Raw genomic sequence first — 14169 nt, forward strand, 5'->3', positions numbered from 1 at the left:
TTACTTCATTGAATTATGGCCTGATAAGGAATTTTACTACATCTTTTTTCTTTGTTGTTGCTTTTAAGCCATTTTCAGAGTACAGTCTCTGCAAAATGAGCCCAGCCGCTACACAAAAATGTCAGTACTTCACAGAGTCTAATCCTGGTCTTTTAATAAGGACAGTGGCTCCCTAGGAATAGCAGGCACCAGCTGTCCGTGTCCTCTGCCCAAAGGTTTGCTGGACCAGCTTTACCACTCAAACGCACGCCCTGCCCAAATCCCATCAGTTACGTCTCCCCAGACAAACACTGCTGAAAACAAAATTCCATAACTAAGTATCACCACAAGGATTAAATATTTACAGCACAAACATGGAAAGAAAATATTATAACACAATTTAATAAATAATAAGAATGACGTGGTCACGCTCCTGCAACTCAAGCTGTCTTTCCATACGTCCAAGGAGCAGCTGTAGTCCATCTCCTCCACCGAGCAGCAAACGCGGTGTTTGGGATCTTCTCCCTCTGGTTCCCACTGGTCCAACATCCATTGCCCTGCCACACGTAGGCTTTGGGATTCAGAGGACAGTAGAGGCTTGAAGGATCTACCAACATTTCAAGCTAACTGACCCCTCGCTTCACCTCAAAGAGATTAGTGCAATCAATTTTTCCAAAAACCCCACAAGGGTCAATAAAATACCACATGAAAACAGTCAGTAGTGCACATCCTCTCACACAGAATAATCACAGTTTTCTTACAAATTGTTTCACAACCTCAGTACTTTCAGGTTTCTCACTGAATCAACCGTGATATCAGCCTTTGCATGTTATCACGGGACAAATATTGATCATTTTTGGGCAATGATTTGAAATTTCAAAAGTCTTGAAGTTTCTGCTAGGAAACTGAAGCAACTCTGTATGAAAAGGAGCATAACATGAAGCAAACAAAATCACATATTATCATTTTTGGCCTAAAAATCATAGAGGTATTTCCAACATAGTTATATACAATTTGCCTGTTTGAGTGCATTTGTAACTGGTTCAACAGTTTACAATTTTGTCAATAATTTTACATCCTCTCCTGGAGAATGCGCATTCATAGAATCCCAGACTGGTTTGGGTAGGGAGGGACCTCACAGCCCACCCAGTCCCACCCCCTGCCATGGGCAGGGACACCCTCCACTAGCCCAGGTTGCCCAAAGCCCCATCCAACCTGGCCTTGAACACTGCCAGGGAGCCAGGGGCAGCCACAGCTTCTCTGGGCATTCTTTTCTTGGAACACCATGTAGGTGTTGTAATCTTGACTACAGATAATTAAATAGATCGCTGGCTTTCTGAATGCCTGAGCAGATGCATCTCATCCTCTCGAAGAGAGTTCAAAATGTTTTTATACCAAGAACACTGTCTTCTCAGCAGCGATTCTTCAGAGTCTTTTCTTTTCTGTACAATAAAAGCTCACAAAAAACCAAAACACCACTAAGTGTTCACACTTGGTTCAGTGCAACAAAGGAAGACCTAATAGTTACAGTTTTCAACTCTGCAGGAACTTTGATTTCCTGGGTTCTTCAGTGCAATTTTTGGAGAGCAATTCCTAGTCAGGCAAGGGTTCTTCTTTACTAGTAGAAGGAGAAACACAGTCTTGGGTCTTGGCTTGTCAAATTCTCAGCGAGGCCCCTGGGCACTGGATTGTCCCACAGCCTACAAGGACAGCAAACGTGTTACTGTATGACTAAGTACGGCGAGCAAGGAGGTGACATGCCAAAGGCAGTGGAAGAGGCAGTTTTGGGTTCTCGTCAAAGCAGGTCCAACAGCGAGACAGGAGCGAGGTATGGCTGTATCTTGGCAACACAGCAGCAAGCCAGCAGCTGCTGACCTGCTGAGATGGACTCACTTACCTGGCTTGGGAGAGAGATTAAGGCTTTGAAAAGTCCTCAGGCCACTAGGATCTCAGACAGTGGAGGAAGAATTGAGTTACACACAAGCAAACCGATTTATGTGAGCCACCCTTCCTCATCTACCTCATTCGGTGGAGTCCACCCCAAAGCTGCCCATACTGGGCTTCTACCGTGCAAAGCAGAGCGCCCTGAGGAGTCAGAGGGACTGCGTGCTGTGCTGCACCCGCCAATCTGAGCAAGCTCACAGGGGCCCCACACTCCAGCCAGGACCAGAAATGTTCCTCAGGGATTGGTCTCGGGCTGCTCTCACTACTGGGGAAGGCAGAGCCTGTTTGGGGCCAAAGAGACAGCTCAGGTAGGAGCAGACACTTGGCTGTGGGACCTGTGTTACCAGAAAGTTATCAGAGGTGCTCTCAGAAGAGTGACTTTTCAAATGAGCAAAGGATGAGTGGGTGTCTCCTACGAGAGGTTTCTAGTGGAGTTTGATACATAGAGTTTGGAGAAGGAAAGAGCAGGAAAAATCAGGTGTCCAAGTATCTGCAAGATATGGATCCCAGGACAGAGTGGGACAGGGCAGGAATGTATCTCAGAAGTGAAACCAGATGCAATGGGAGAAAGAAAACTTATAGGAAAAAATGTGACAAATTTTCTGATGGGGGACATTACACAACTGAGTCTTCATTTTTACCTCATTTAATGCCAGTAAGCTTTGCAGTCCCCTTTTCCCAGGACTTTGAGGGGGTGGAGCCGGCCTGGAAAACCCTCAGCTTACTTGGCTTGCGTCTGCTTCCCCTGCAATCTCCTATTCCACGCCAGCTCACCCAGGGCAGCAGGCCGGCATGGGTCACATCTGTCCCAGGACTGGTCACCCCGACTTCCTCTTGCTGAGCCGATACCCAGCCACAGAGCTCCGCGACAGCTGCTCACCTTATGAACTGAATTTCCGGGCACTTGGCAAGTTCCTCTGCTAGCTTTCTGGCCCCGCAGGCGCTAATGTGATTTTTCTCCAAACTGTTCGAAAAACAGAAAGAGAGTTTTAGAATCCAAAACCAAATCAAGAGTGTAAAACAGCTGAATAATCATCGGCTCCTTCTCCTGTCCCTGAAGAGCTACGCTTTTGCACAAGCACAGCAATGCCATACCACTTACATCAGCCTTACGTCTTTATGACCGTAGCCCTATTTATGCAAGAAGTGTGTGCGCTGCTCCCTGTGACCTCCTTCAGGCAACAGGACTTGTAAGCCAATCTCTTGCCCTTGGGGCACTCTAACTGATCCAGCTGTGAGCTTCGTGCCAGAAAATGCTAGTAATGACTTCTCCTGCCTCAGACACAACCTTTCTGCTTGTACCAGTAAAACAGCCAGGCTCTACTACATAGTTTCCCTGCCCAAGACAAACAAAACTCAGTTCCTGACCCTATGACCCACAGACTAATATTTTCATACAGCTGAGACACAAAAGACACATACCATGTATTCCAAAGGACCAAGGGGAAGAAAGCTCCGTGAAGTTCTGGAGCAGATGACGACAAGTCTCTCCCGTGGAACAGGGCTGGGCTGTGATGCCACCGGGCCAGCGCACGAGCTGGTGACATCAACCCCAGTGCTGGTTGCACTGCAGTTCCAGCACAGCACCTGCGTCTGAGCTCCCTGTGAGTCCCTGAGGCACAACGCTCACAATTTGGCTGCTCCATCCTGGGGAAGGTTTGCTGGCCTGGCTGCAGGCTTTCACAAAGGAAGGCTCTCTGAGCACTGCACCCATCCAGCCCATCCCAGACAATGAAGAGAAGTAAAAGCTTGCAGGAAGCAGCTCACCTGAGGTCATCAGGTGGTATGAGTCATGTCCTACCAGTTTGTCTTCCCTGACTCAAACAGGAGGCCTTCAAAGACTAGCTTGTGCTTGGATACCTACGCTGCAAACACCTTAAATAAAAACCGCCCCTCTGCCCTGTGTATCACCCAAGCAAGGCTGGCCCTCGGTGCACGCAGCAAGAATGCTAAGCAAGAATTTGAACTGCAAAAGCCTGTCTGTTGTTCCTAACATCTGTCCCCTTCTTGGAAGTGCTGTGGTTGAAGACTCAACGACAGAAAAACAAGTCCTCTTCCTGGGGTTGCTCTCAGGGCTGTACTCACTCTAACATCTTCAGCTTTTCCATCCCGGGGAGAGCACTGGCCAGCTCTCGGGCTCCTCTGTCACCAAGGGCGTTCCATGACAATCTAAGACAGACAAGAAATCCCAACTGTGAGTCAGCTGGCAAACATAAGGGGAACAACAGCGGTGCTCAGATTAGCCTGTTTACAAGAGCTTATCACCCTCTTATCATGGCAGGTAAACATTCCCCTGCTTTACAAGCTTAATTTTGAGAATTTCCTGTTTCACCACATATTACCACACCAGTGAGGGTGACCACAGAGTCTGAGGACTGTGGTTATCTCCGGAGTCCTGCAGGCCCAGGGAATGAGATGTGAAAGATGGAAATGACTGCTGAGCACACAGCTTTACCCCAGGGCAACTCCTCCTTGTGCCGATGGTATTAAAGTCTTGCAGCAGCTAAGGTGCCCCTCAGACCTGCTCTTCAAGCCGCCTTTGGACTCTGAGCTCCTTCGAAGGATAGCTCGCAGAGCTCTTGGAAGGCTGGGGTTTTCATTTTCTGATGAAAGTGAGAAAATTCTGCAGATCCTTTCTTTGCCACTGGCTGAGCAGCCTGGCCATTTCCCTCTCACCTGGAAAACAGCAACCTAGCATGGCACCATCAGTGCTTCGCTACAATACTGAACGCTCCCGGGGCCAGCCCACAGAGCCATTCCTCTGCCCAAGTCTGGGGAACTCCAGTTTCTTTATCATGTGTAGGAGCCAAAAAAAGAAAGGTAAGACAGGATCCAGCTTGAGAACTGGGGCCTTCCACCAAACAAGTTCACAGTCTGTTCTGGCATTTCATGGGTATCAGTATATTGCTCGCCGTGTCACGCAGGTTTTCCCAATGACAGAACTCACATGTGTGACAAGACAAGATCCTCCTAATGCTACTGTTAAAGGAGAATCTGCCAATCTGTTAATAACGCAGGAGTAGAAACTAACCACGTGGTTAACTAGTCTTAGTGCCATGCTGCAAGCAACACACCTGTGCACTGAATATGGCTTTACTCATCCCATTACTCCACTGGACTATGTAGTTGTAGCATCAACTACAAGTCACCTCTCCTGGGTCTGGCTTTGTCCTAATGCCCAGAGTCCTAAGATATCTGTGATCTCCACACAAACACCTCCTGGGCGAGGGAGAGCACAGTCTGGTGGGGGCTTATGAGCCATGCATCGTTTTACTCAAACCATCCACGAGTACTTTGCAGAGCTGAGGCACATAAGAGTAGCATGGCTATCGAGTGTCATGCTTTATGTCTTTATCACCCAGCTGGCCACTGCAAAGATGAGTGTGTATGGGTCTCACAGCTCTATATCCTGATAGAGGAGCAATCTCAGCCTGTACCCTGCCAGCACCTCAGGCAGTGTTAGTCTTCACTAAACTCAGGATTGACGAGACCACTGCTGACTCCATGGGATCTTGTGTACTACAATTAAAGTTAAGGTCCCTTTAGTGCAATGGGGCAAATTGCTTGTAAAAAGAGATAAGCTGGAGCAGGTTCCTGGCAGACTTCTCACTGAGGTTCTCTTGGGCAGGTGAACACATATCAGAATGTAGTTAGCCCATCTATGCTGTTTATTGAAAACATGTCAAACATCCACGCATCAGAGCAACCCCTTTTCTTCCAGTGTGGGGAGCGAGACTGCAGCTGGTGGTTCGCCCTGTCCATCTACAGGCTGAATTCACTTTGCTCTCAATCCGGCTTTTGCAATTGCAGAGAAGCTCCTGCTCTGAGAGCCAAACGTGGGCATCTTGTAAAAAAAATGGAGACAAGACTTGGACCACAGAGAAGAAGATGGGAAATTTGTCCCGCCTCACAAAGCAGATGCCAGAAGACGAACAATAATGGGCAGAGTTTGAAGATGAGTGTTTTTCCTCCATATTCTGTTCAGCTCTTCACATTCAGCTTCCAATAAGTTGCTGGTTATACCAGGAAAATTTCTGCAGTGAATTTTGTCAATTAGTAAATTACTAATAGATTTAGCACTAAAAAGTACGTAGTGATAAGTATCAGTAAGTATTTAGCAGGATCAGAAGCATACTGCAGTTGAAAACAGGAGCAGGCATTACAAGAAGAGTGACCTGTGTGTTGAAGGGTGTCCCCACACATTCCCACACTCACATTATCTCCTCCATGGATGGGCACTGTCGGAAGCCGTGAGAAAGTGATTTCGAAGCACTGTCAGTAATTCCACAGAGTTTCAACCTGAAGCGGCGGGGAGAGAAAAAACAGAGAGCACAATGTGCTGGTGTCAGAACCGGTGGGGAATACGGCACCAGCACTGTCTGCTGCGCTCCTGCCCTGGCAATGCTACAGCCAAAGCCGGCCACGCTCTGCCCGGCAGCCTTCAGTGCCCTGGTACTCACTCAATCTTCCGGAGGCGTTCAAAGCACGGCAGCCCCTCGGACAGCGCATGGATACTTCCTTCCCCAAGGTCATTTTCTGATAAACTGTAAGAGTAATGGAAAAGCTTTGAGTGGCCGCAGAAAAAGCAGGTACAGTCAGAGAAAAGCCACCACCAAGGCATAACTATGTGAATTAGCAAGTCAACAACTAGTACCCAGACTAAGTGAGGACTCTAGACAGCAGGGACAAGCCAGATGGGCTCAGGGTCAGTTCCCTGCTTGGTAAAATGGGAATGACAGCCCCGCTCTAACTCGCAACATAAGTCCATTCAGCAGCGAATTGCTTGCAGACAGCAACGTGGGGTTATACCAGTGGCTACGATGGACAGACCTGCAGCACATCATGTGTTGCAAGTGAAACTGGGAATAAGAAGTTCTACTGGAGTTAGTGACTGGTGTGACTTGAAATGACAGTACAGGGGAGTGGGAAGAAGATGTGGCTCTCAGACTCAGGGGGCAGCCGTAACTGCCATCCAGCCTTTATCAGGGTGTGCTGCTCTGTTCTCGTCTGCCAGCAAACACAAGCCATGGCAATACCTCCCCTGCTCTAACATATCTCACACCTCAATTACCAACGCCCTCATTCATCTGGTTATTTAACGATACGATAGGGTAATTTCAGTTCAAAGGGACCTACAGTGACTATCTCGTCCAACTGCCTGACCACTTCAGGGCTGACCAAAAGCCAACGCAGGTTGTTAAGGGCATCATCCAAATAACAAACAAACACATAACAATAATAAAACACGTAACAAACATATAACAATAAGTAAACACATAACAAAGAACGGTTGCATCAAGGATGCAGCAGGAAGAGTTAATTCTCATCACCTCCACGTTTTCAGTTCCACATTCAGAAATTCTCCCGCTCCCCAGGTTCCCTCATACCGTAGTTGAAAGGCACGTGGCTACACAAAGCCTGGCAAACAGCAGTGGCAGGCACGGTTTAACCCCTAAAGCGATCTCAGCTGCCTCGCAGGCAGTGCGCTGCAGCGACCGTCAGAGAGCGTCTCCCCTCATCCTACGAAACGTGTCCAGGGCGGGTGGAAAGGTTGCCCTGAGCACGGACACAGCCTACGTGACAGCCTCAGGCCTGTGAGCTGAAACGATTCCCACCCACAGAGCGATACCAGCCCATGCGTTTGGCACCATCCCAAGCGGACCCGCCATGGCCTACCTTATCTCTTCTAGCAGCCCACATGCCACCAGGGCTCTGGCCAGCTCCATCCCTCCTGCTGGCCCAATGCCATTGTTCTGCAAGCTATCAAAAGAAGCATAAGCATTGGAGGGTTATTTTAGAATAATAAAGCTGTAACAAAAGCTCATATTTAACTTGCCAAGAAGATAACTGCTGTATCTTTTGAATCAGCACCCGGTGCTGGTAATAACCTGGCATCCTTGTGGATTAGTCTTAACGAAGGGGCCTGGAAAACAGGGAGGTGACAGTTGGGGCTAGTAATGTGGCTAGCACGTCACATAGCTCCTGTTGCTGCCCTAAGGACATGCAAGCTCAGTGGATTTGCCCACAGTCAGCCGGTCCTTACAAAGGCAAAGCACAGTACTGCCAGGAGTCTGTCTCCAGCTCTGCCCATGGATCGGTTTGAGATGAGTGAGGAACGGCCTTCAGAACAAAGAGCAGGTGGGAAATTTCATGTCTGCAGATTTTCCCACACCTTTCCAGTGAAGACAAGAGCCCACCCACAGGACTGAAGTCTCCCACCACTGGGATTCCCTTCCTAAGTTATCTTTTGACGATACCTTGTACGCAGGCTGGAAGACACACCACTAGGCTAACTGAGCCCAGTGAGCTCTTCTAGCTCACCAATTTCTTGCTATGCTACTGTGAAACAGTATGAAAAAGTCATACATGTTAGACCTCTGTTACGTTAAACCATAAAAGGTTTAAAAATATAGTACCACTGAGTTCAGGGGGAAAAATGACTCAGAGGTGCCTGCACAAAACAGTGAGGGACCAGAAAAGGTGCTCACGTTTATGCTTACATTGCACCAGCACATGAGGACAGCCAGAGGCATTAGAAGCTAATGTACTCAAAACCAATTTTAAGGGTATTTAACTGTATATACAATACCTGGGTCATCTCTAAAGTTAATACTGCAAGAGATTATGCAAGAATAGTTGATGTGACTTGATGCAGCAGAATAATTGCAGAGGGTTTCTCAATCCTGAGACACTTAAAATAATACCTAAACAAGAGACCAGTGTACCACCACAGCCTAGACCTTTTTCCATGCCTTCTTTCAACCATCTCACATACTCCCAGGACATCCAGCTCTCCTGGAGCAGAGGCTGACACTTACTGCAGGATCTTGAGGTTGGTCATGTGAGGCAGACAGAGGGCAAGTTTCACTGCTGTCCTGTCTCCAAAGCCATTCCTTGATAGTCTGGAAGAAGCAGCGATGCAATGTTACTGGCAGTGAACTAGAGAGCCTCATTCCTCACCTACGTGTCACCCCCACATATCGCTGACCCCCATTCCTCACCCACATGTGCACGGGACTATGCTGACGGGAGCTAATGTCCACGATTTGAAGGACACTGGGAGTGGGAGGAAAGAACAATGAGGTTTTGTAATCCTGCAGCAGGAATTAAAGAGGGAAGTAAACCTGACGTGCACTTCTCAGGAGCACACCAATCTCCCTTTCTGACTAAGTTGTCCTGAGCTGGAATTAAACTGAAACTGCACTTTTTAATATGTGCCCTTAGTCCAGTACACTGTAAAATGAAAGTTATATGAATAGCTCTGGCATTTTAACTGTAACTCTCTCTCATTTGTGGTCTTTTTTATTGTTTTATTTCTTTAATATGGCAGGGGCGCATATGTTCTATAAACTGGTCTGCAATGGGATGACCATCTAGCTCAGTAAAGCTTCTATCTGTCATCTTCCCTCCGTTTTTGCAGCCGTATAGATTAATGCCGATTTCTTACACAACACAGGCACTGCACAGCCCATATGCCTGTGGCACTGGCTATTAAACCGCAGATTCATCTCTTCCCCACTGATGCAGTCCGTTCGGTTCTTGGGAATCTCGGCGAGATTGCGGTGAACAAGCAATCCCTAAACCTCCCACACCCAGCACGACACATTCCTATCCCACGCAGCTGTGAGTTTTTACCCTGCTCTCATAAGAATCAGTAGTAAAACTGATTTTGGCTTTACTGCAGCCAGATTAAATTTGGTTTCCATGCCTTGATTTTTGCTCAGCTTCCTGAAGAGACATCAGAAACAGCACACTTACAGTAGCTCCTCGATGTGCTTGCAATAGGTAAGAGCTTCCATCAGCTTCTCCCCTCCAGCAGGACTAGGACTGTTCCCTGAAAGGCTAAAAAAACCACAAAAGACTCTCAGTGACTGAAGGAGAACCAGAACGTACCAACCTAAGGTATTTCACTGTTTGCCTGGTGTGATGCGAGACTTGGGTCACTGCAATGACGGGCTACAGGGAGCTGCAGGGAGCCAGGGGCAGCCACAGCTTCTCTGGGCACCCTGTGCCAGGGCCTCAGCACCCTCACAGGGAAGGATTTCTGCCTCCCATCCCATCTCCATCTCCCCTCCTGCAGCTTCAGGCCATTCCCCTTGGCCTGTCACTCCCTGCCCTTGTCACCAGCCTCTCTCCAGCTTTCCTGGAGCCCCTGCAGGGACTGGAAGGGGCTCTAAGGTCTCCCCAGAGCCTTCTTTTTGTTTGGTAGATTTGTATCAGGTTGAATGACATTGAACACACTGGAAGATGGGACGTTGTATGAATGAAGGTGGCACAGAGCTTCCTGCACAGGTTTCCCCACCAACTGTGGCCACAACCAAAATCGCTGCAAACAAAACAAAGGGACTCACTCGATTCTCTTCAGGTTTTGCATTTCCAGCAGGACAGCAGCTAGATTTATCAGGCCTGGATCTCCAATGTTGTTGTGGCTTAAACTTTAAAGAAGAAAAGGAAGGCTGTGTTGTAAAGGAAAATGCTCAGTGTCAGGCAAAGTACAAGATCTCATTTAATGTCTCCCATCTGCTGGATGACACCTCTGACCTCGGCAGCAGAATCAAAGAGCTGCTTGTCTCAACTATCTCATGGAATACTAATGGCTGTTAATGAGGCATTAAAAAAATTACAAAGAGCAATGAAAATCACTGCATCTTGTTAATGGGTGGGAAATTACTTCAGCCAGAATACCAGACAGGCAACAGCTCGTTATTATTTTCCAAATGGAGAATGGACAGAATCTGGCTAGAGAGAGAGAGGAAAAAAGCAGAGCAAGCCTGGCTGTTGGCTCTAGATTCGTATCTTTTCAGAACAGAGAAGTGCTAGGTCCAAGGCTCTCTGAGGAGAGAAGGGGCCCTCTGGCCCTGTTCTGGATCCCAGGGGTTCCGGAGAAGATTTAAATCCAGAGGCTGTTTAATCCATTTTCTACGTGACTGCAGCAGAGTGGGTTAGATCAAATTCTCCTCTTCTGAACATCAAGCTCTGATGTCCTCTAGGCCAAGGTACCTCACACATGAGCATTTTGCAATCTCCCTGCTTTTATTTCAACATCACGTATAAGCACATCTGGAGCTCTCCAAATGTTGGCACTAGTGGTCACCTCTCTGCTGAGGAGAGACTGCAAGAAAGGAGACACTTACTTGATTTCCTCCATGTAGTGCATATTCCTGAACGCTTCTGCGAGTCTGGAGCAGCCATCGTTACCAATACTGTTGTGGTTCAAGCTGGAAACATCATCACCAGGAAAATGGACATTAAGGTAGTGTTACTCAATATCACAAGCCGGGCCAGAGGCGAGCTGCAGCCTCATACTTACATAAGCCTTTTCAGAGATGGCATTTCACGAAGCCCCAGCACAAACTTAGGAATGGCGGCACTGCTGAGTTTCATGTAGCCCAGGCTAAAAGATGAAATAACACAGAACAACTAACTACCCAGACCCATCACGCGAATGCTCAGAGCAGAGGAGAGCAGAACAAGGGTGTAAGAGAAGTGGGAGTGTATTCCAGTCCCTGCGAACAGTTTTCAATTTTGTTCTCTAATGCAATTCTACGAGACATGTTTGGATCCTAATAAAATACCAAGAGAATTCCAAATCTCTGGAGCAAGAACCCAGCCCCTCACAGAGCAAGGTGCCACTGTGACCACGTCTCATGACAGTGACCCACATGGTGCAGTGGCACTTTGCAACAGAACCTTGCACACAGGTGCCTGGAAAAGCCATCTCTGTGTGCAGGCCACCAGTTCATCCTCCAGGAGGGAAATGCTGGCTCTGGGACTGCTGCGTGGGAAACACTGCCTCCCAGCTGGGACAAGACCTATGTAACAAACACTACCAAAACACTGGATTTCTCCACTGGACATGTCCTGCCACAGATCTCTATCTCTCTCACTCATTGTTCATTGCAAATAAAAGGAATTGTTTCTTCTTCCCTATCTGACGTCCTCTAGCCACCGGGAAAACTACATCTGTCCACGGTACAGACAAAGAGAGGCTGCAGATTAACTACAGCTTCTAGAAAGACCTGGCAAACTCTGGACAGCCTGGTAGCAACACACTCACTTGAGCTCTTCAATGGCCTGGCAATTCTGCAAGCCCGTGATCAAGTAATCAATTCCAGTTGGCGTAATACTGCTAGAGGTCAGCCTGCAAAACAGCAAGGATCAAATAAGAAGGTCAGGTCTCAGCACACTGAGGAAGAGGAGTTTACTTCACTGCCCCATCCCAAACCCAAGCCAGCACAGACATCAGGGACTGGTAAGTTTGGAGAGATTTCCACAGCCCTCATGCACAGGACTACGAGGACTAGGTAGTTCAGAGATGTTCACATGATAACATGTACCAAACAGCGCAGTCTCTGCCTGGGCCAACCAACCTGCAGCATTTCACTGGCCAGAGATGCCCTTCACAAGTCTACCTCTCACTTAGAGGCACTTGAAGAGGGCTGCAAAAAGGACTGAATGCTATTCATCCCCAAAAGGCTCTCTAACATAGTAGGGTAGTATAAAATTACCTACAATGTAAACAAGAGCCAAGGGCTCAGTCTCAAATTGCTTTCACTTCAAAAAAGAGGAAGAGGAAAAAATATCAAAACACGCACCCGGTGCCCTGCACCGTCAGCATGAACTGCAGAGGGCTCTTGAGTTCCCAACTGAGACGTGGCTCAGCAGAGGTCACAGACCTCATGGCCATATTCCAGACAGAGTGTTTCAGAGAGGATCAGGGTAAGGCAGAGGGTTGAGCAAACGATAAAGATGTGGGAAAGACCACATCTGGGGACATACCCGAACTTCTTCAGGTCTGGAAGAGGTAGCAAAATCCTGACTAGCATTTCTGCTTCATCATTAAGGAGCTCAACATGGGACCATCTGCAAGAAGAGAACAACAGACGTGGGCTACATCCACTGACGACAAAACGTCTTCACCAAGCCCGCAACTAAAGCACGCCGGTGCTGGGACATTGAAGCAGTGTCACGACATTGAGACTTGACAAGGTCCCATGGGAGTTCCCAGCCACGATAAGACAGTACAGGCTGTCTGGGCACAGGGGAGGTTTAGATGTCTGCAAAGGATACCCCAGGAAGCCACAAGGTCTGTGGGTCTTGTCTATTTTCCATCCAAACACTCTAAGTAGAGGACCCAGAGGACAAGGGTCTGGCCTCTCCCTGCTGTGTGCTCTCTTGCACACACAAGGACATGCTAATCCCTTCCCAAAAAAACCCTCTACAGTTCCTGATTACTCACCTCAATTCCTGAAGCTGAGCACATTTTTCACGAATCCTTTGGTAGAAGCACGCATGCTCGACTTCTGGCTTGTACAGATTCAGTCTGCAGGATACGAACACAACACAACTGTCAGTGATGATCAGCAGACGCCACTGCAGCGTCTGGTGCCCCTTAGGGCCAGGCTTAGGAACAGATCAGAGCTTTGCAAGTGCCCTCCCTGGGCTCTCCTGCTATGTCCCGTCTACACCACAGTCCAGTGTAGAGAAACACAGCCCTTCCCCAGCCGCACGAGAGGACAGCTGCCGCCTTCTTCAGCTATGCAAAGGGAAGACGACACTAATGCTGTTCCTTCTCTACACGTTCATGCAGAAGCCAGCATGTCTTCAAAGTGCTCAGATCTCCTGAATGCAGGAGAAACTGCATCCTGCGGGAAACACGGGTGGATTTTTTTTGCCTCGTGCACATCCAGTACAGGCCTGAGGGAGAGTGGCCTGAAAGACATGCACGTGAATCATGTTCCTTCTGCGTGTGTGTCACGGAGGCACTCTGAGACTGAACCCACGGAGACCAGAGCCTCAGACAAGCTGAAGATGTTTTTCATCCTATGGTGAGTTTCAGAACAAGCAGAAAATAATTGCAAATAGTCACTTTCTCACCTGCTAATGACTGATTCCACCTTCTCCGGGCAGTGTAGGAACCTTACACCTAATTGGAAGAGGGTTTTCTCTTTACATATCCTGGAAAGGTAGAAATTAGAGAACATCATAAGCTTGTGAACTCATGAGGGCGAACAAATGCTATTTTCCAGAAGAAAAATCAGGAGAACTGGATGGCACAGGCCCATGCTGGTGCACGAATGCTAACCACCCATCTCTGAAAGGGTTTGCAATATTTAAACTAGTTCCAAAGTCAGCCTAATCTGGGTATCCTTTCTCCCAAGGGAGACCGGGAACATGGTCTCATTTCCACTACACCTACTAAGGCGTGCGACCGCAAACCTTCTAAGCACTTCTACCCGCCAGACA

The 14169-nt window shown here is 48.0% G+C and overlaps 1 protein-coding gene across 1 annotated transcript in view; it reads right to left on the bottom strand.

Moving 5' to 3' along the window:
* Positions 1-1476: 1476 nt before the first annotated feature.
* Positions 1477-14169, bottom strand: part of NLRC5 (NLR family CARD domain containing 5) — a 48924-nt gene continuing 36231 nt past the window's right edge. Inside the window, exons 32-46 of the mRNA XM_075765467.1 lie at positions 13801-13881; positions 13163-13246; positions 12703-12786; positions 11981-12064; positions 11234-11317; positions 11058-11141; positions 10275-10358; positions 9682-9765; positions 8742-8825; positions 7600-7683; positions 6384-6467; positions 6139-6222; positions 4009-4092; positions 2804-2887; positions 1477-1679 (exon numbers count right to left, since the gene is read on the bottom strand). Of these exons, the coding sequence (XP_075621582.1) occupies positions 1598-1679; positions 2804-2887; positions 4009-4092; positions 6139-6222; positions 6384-6467; positions 7600-7683; positions 8742-8825; positions 9682-9765; positions 10275-10358; positions 11058-11141; positions 11234-11317; positions 11981-12064; positions 12703-12786; positions 13163-13246; positions 13801-13881 (1255 nt within the window). The 3' untranslated portion in view covers positions 1477-1597. The remainder of the gene's footprint in view (positions 1680-2803; positions 2888-4008; positions 4093-6138; positions 6223-6383; positions 6468-7599; positions 7684-8741; positions 8826-9681; positions 9766-10274; positions 10359-11057; positions 11142-11233; positions 11318-11980; positions 12065-12702; positions 12787-13162; positions 13247-13800; positions 13882-14169) is intronic.

This window comes from Balearica regulorum, chromosome 13, assembly GCF_011004875.1.
Source record: "Balearica regulorum gibbericeps isolate bBalReg1 chromosome 13, bBalReg1.pri, whole genome shotgun sequence".
In the NCBI taxonomy this organism is placed as follows: Eukaryota; Metazoa; Chordata; class Aves; order Gruiformes; family Gruidae; genus Balearica; species Balearica regulorum.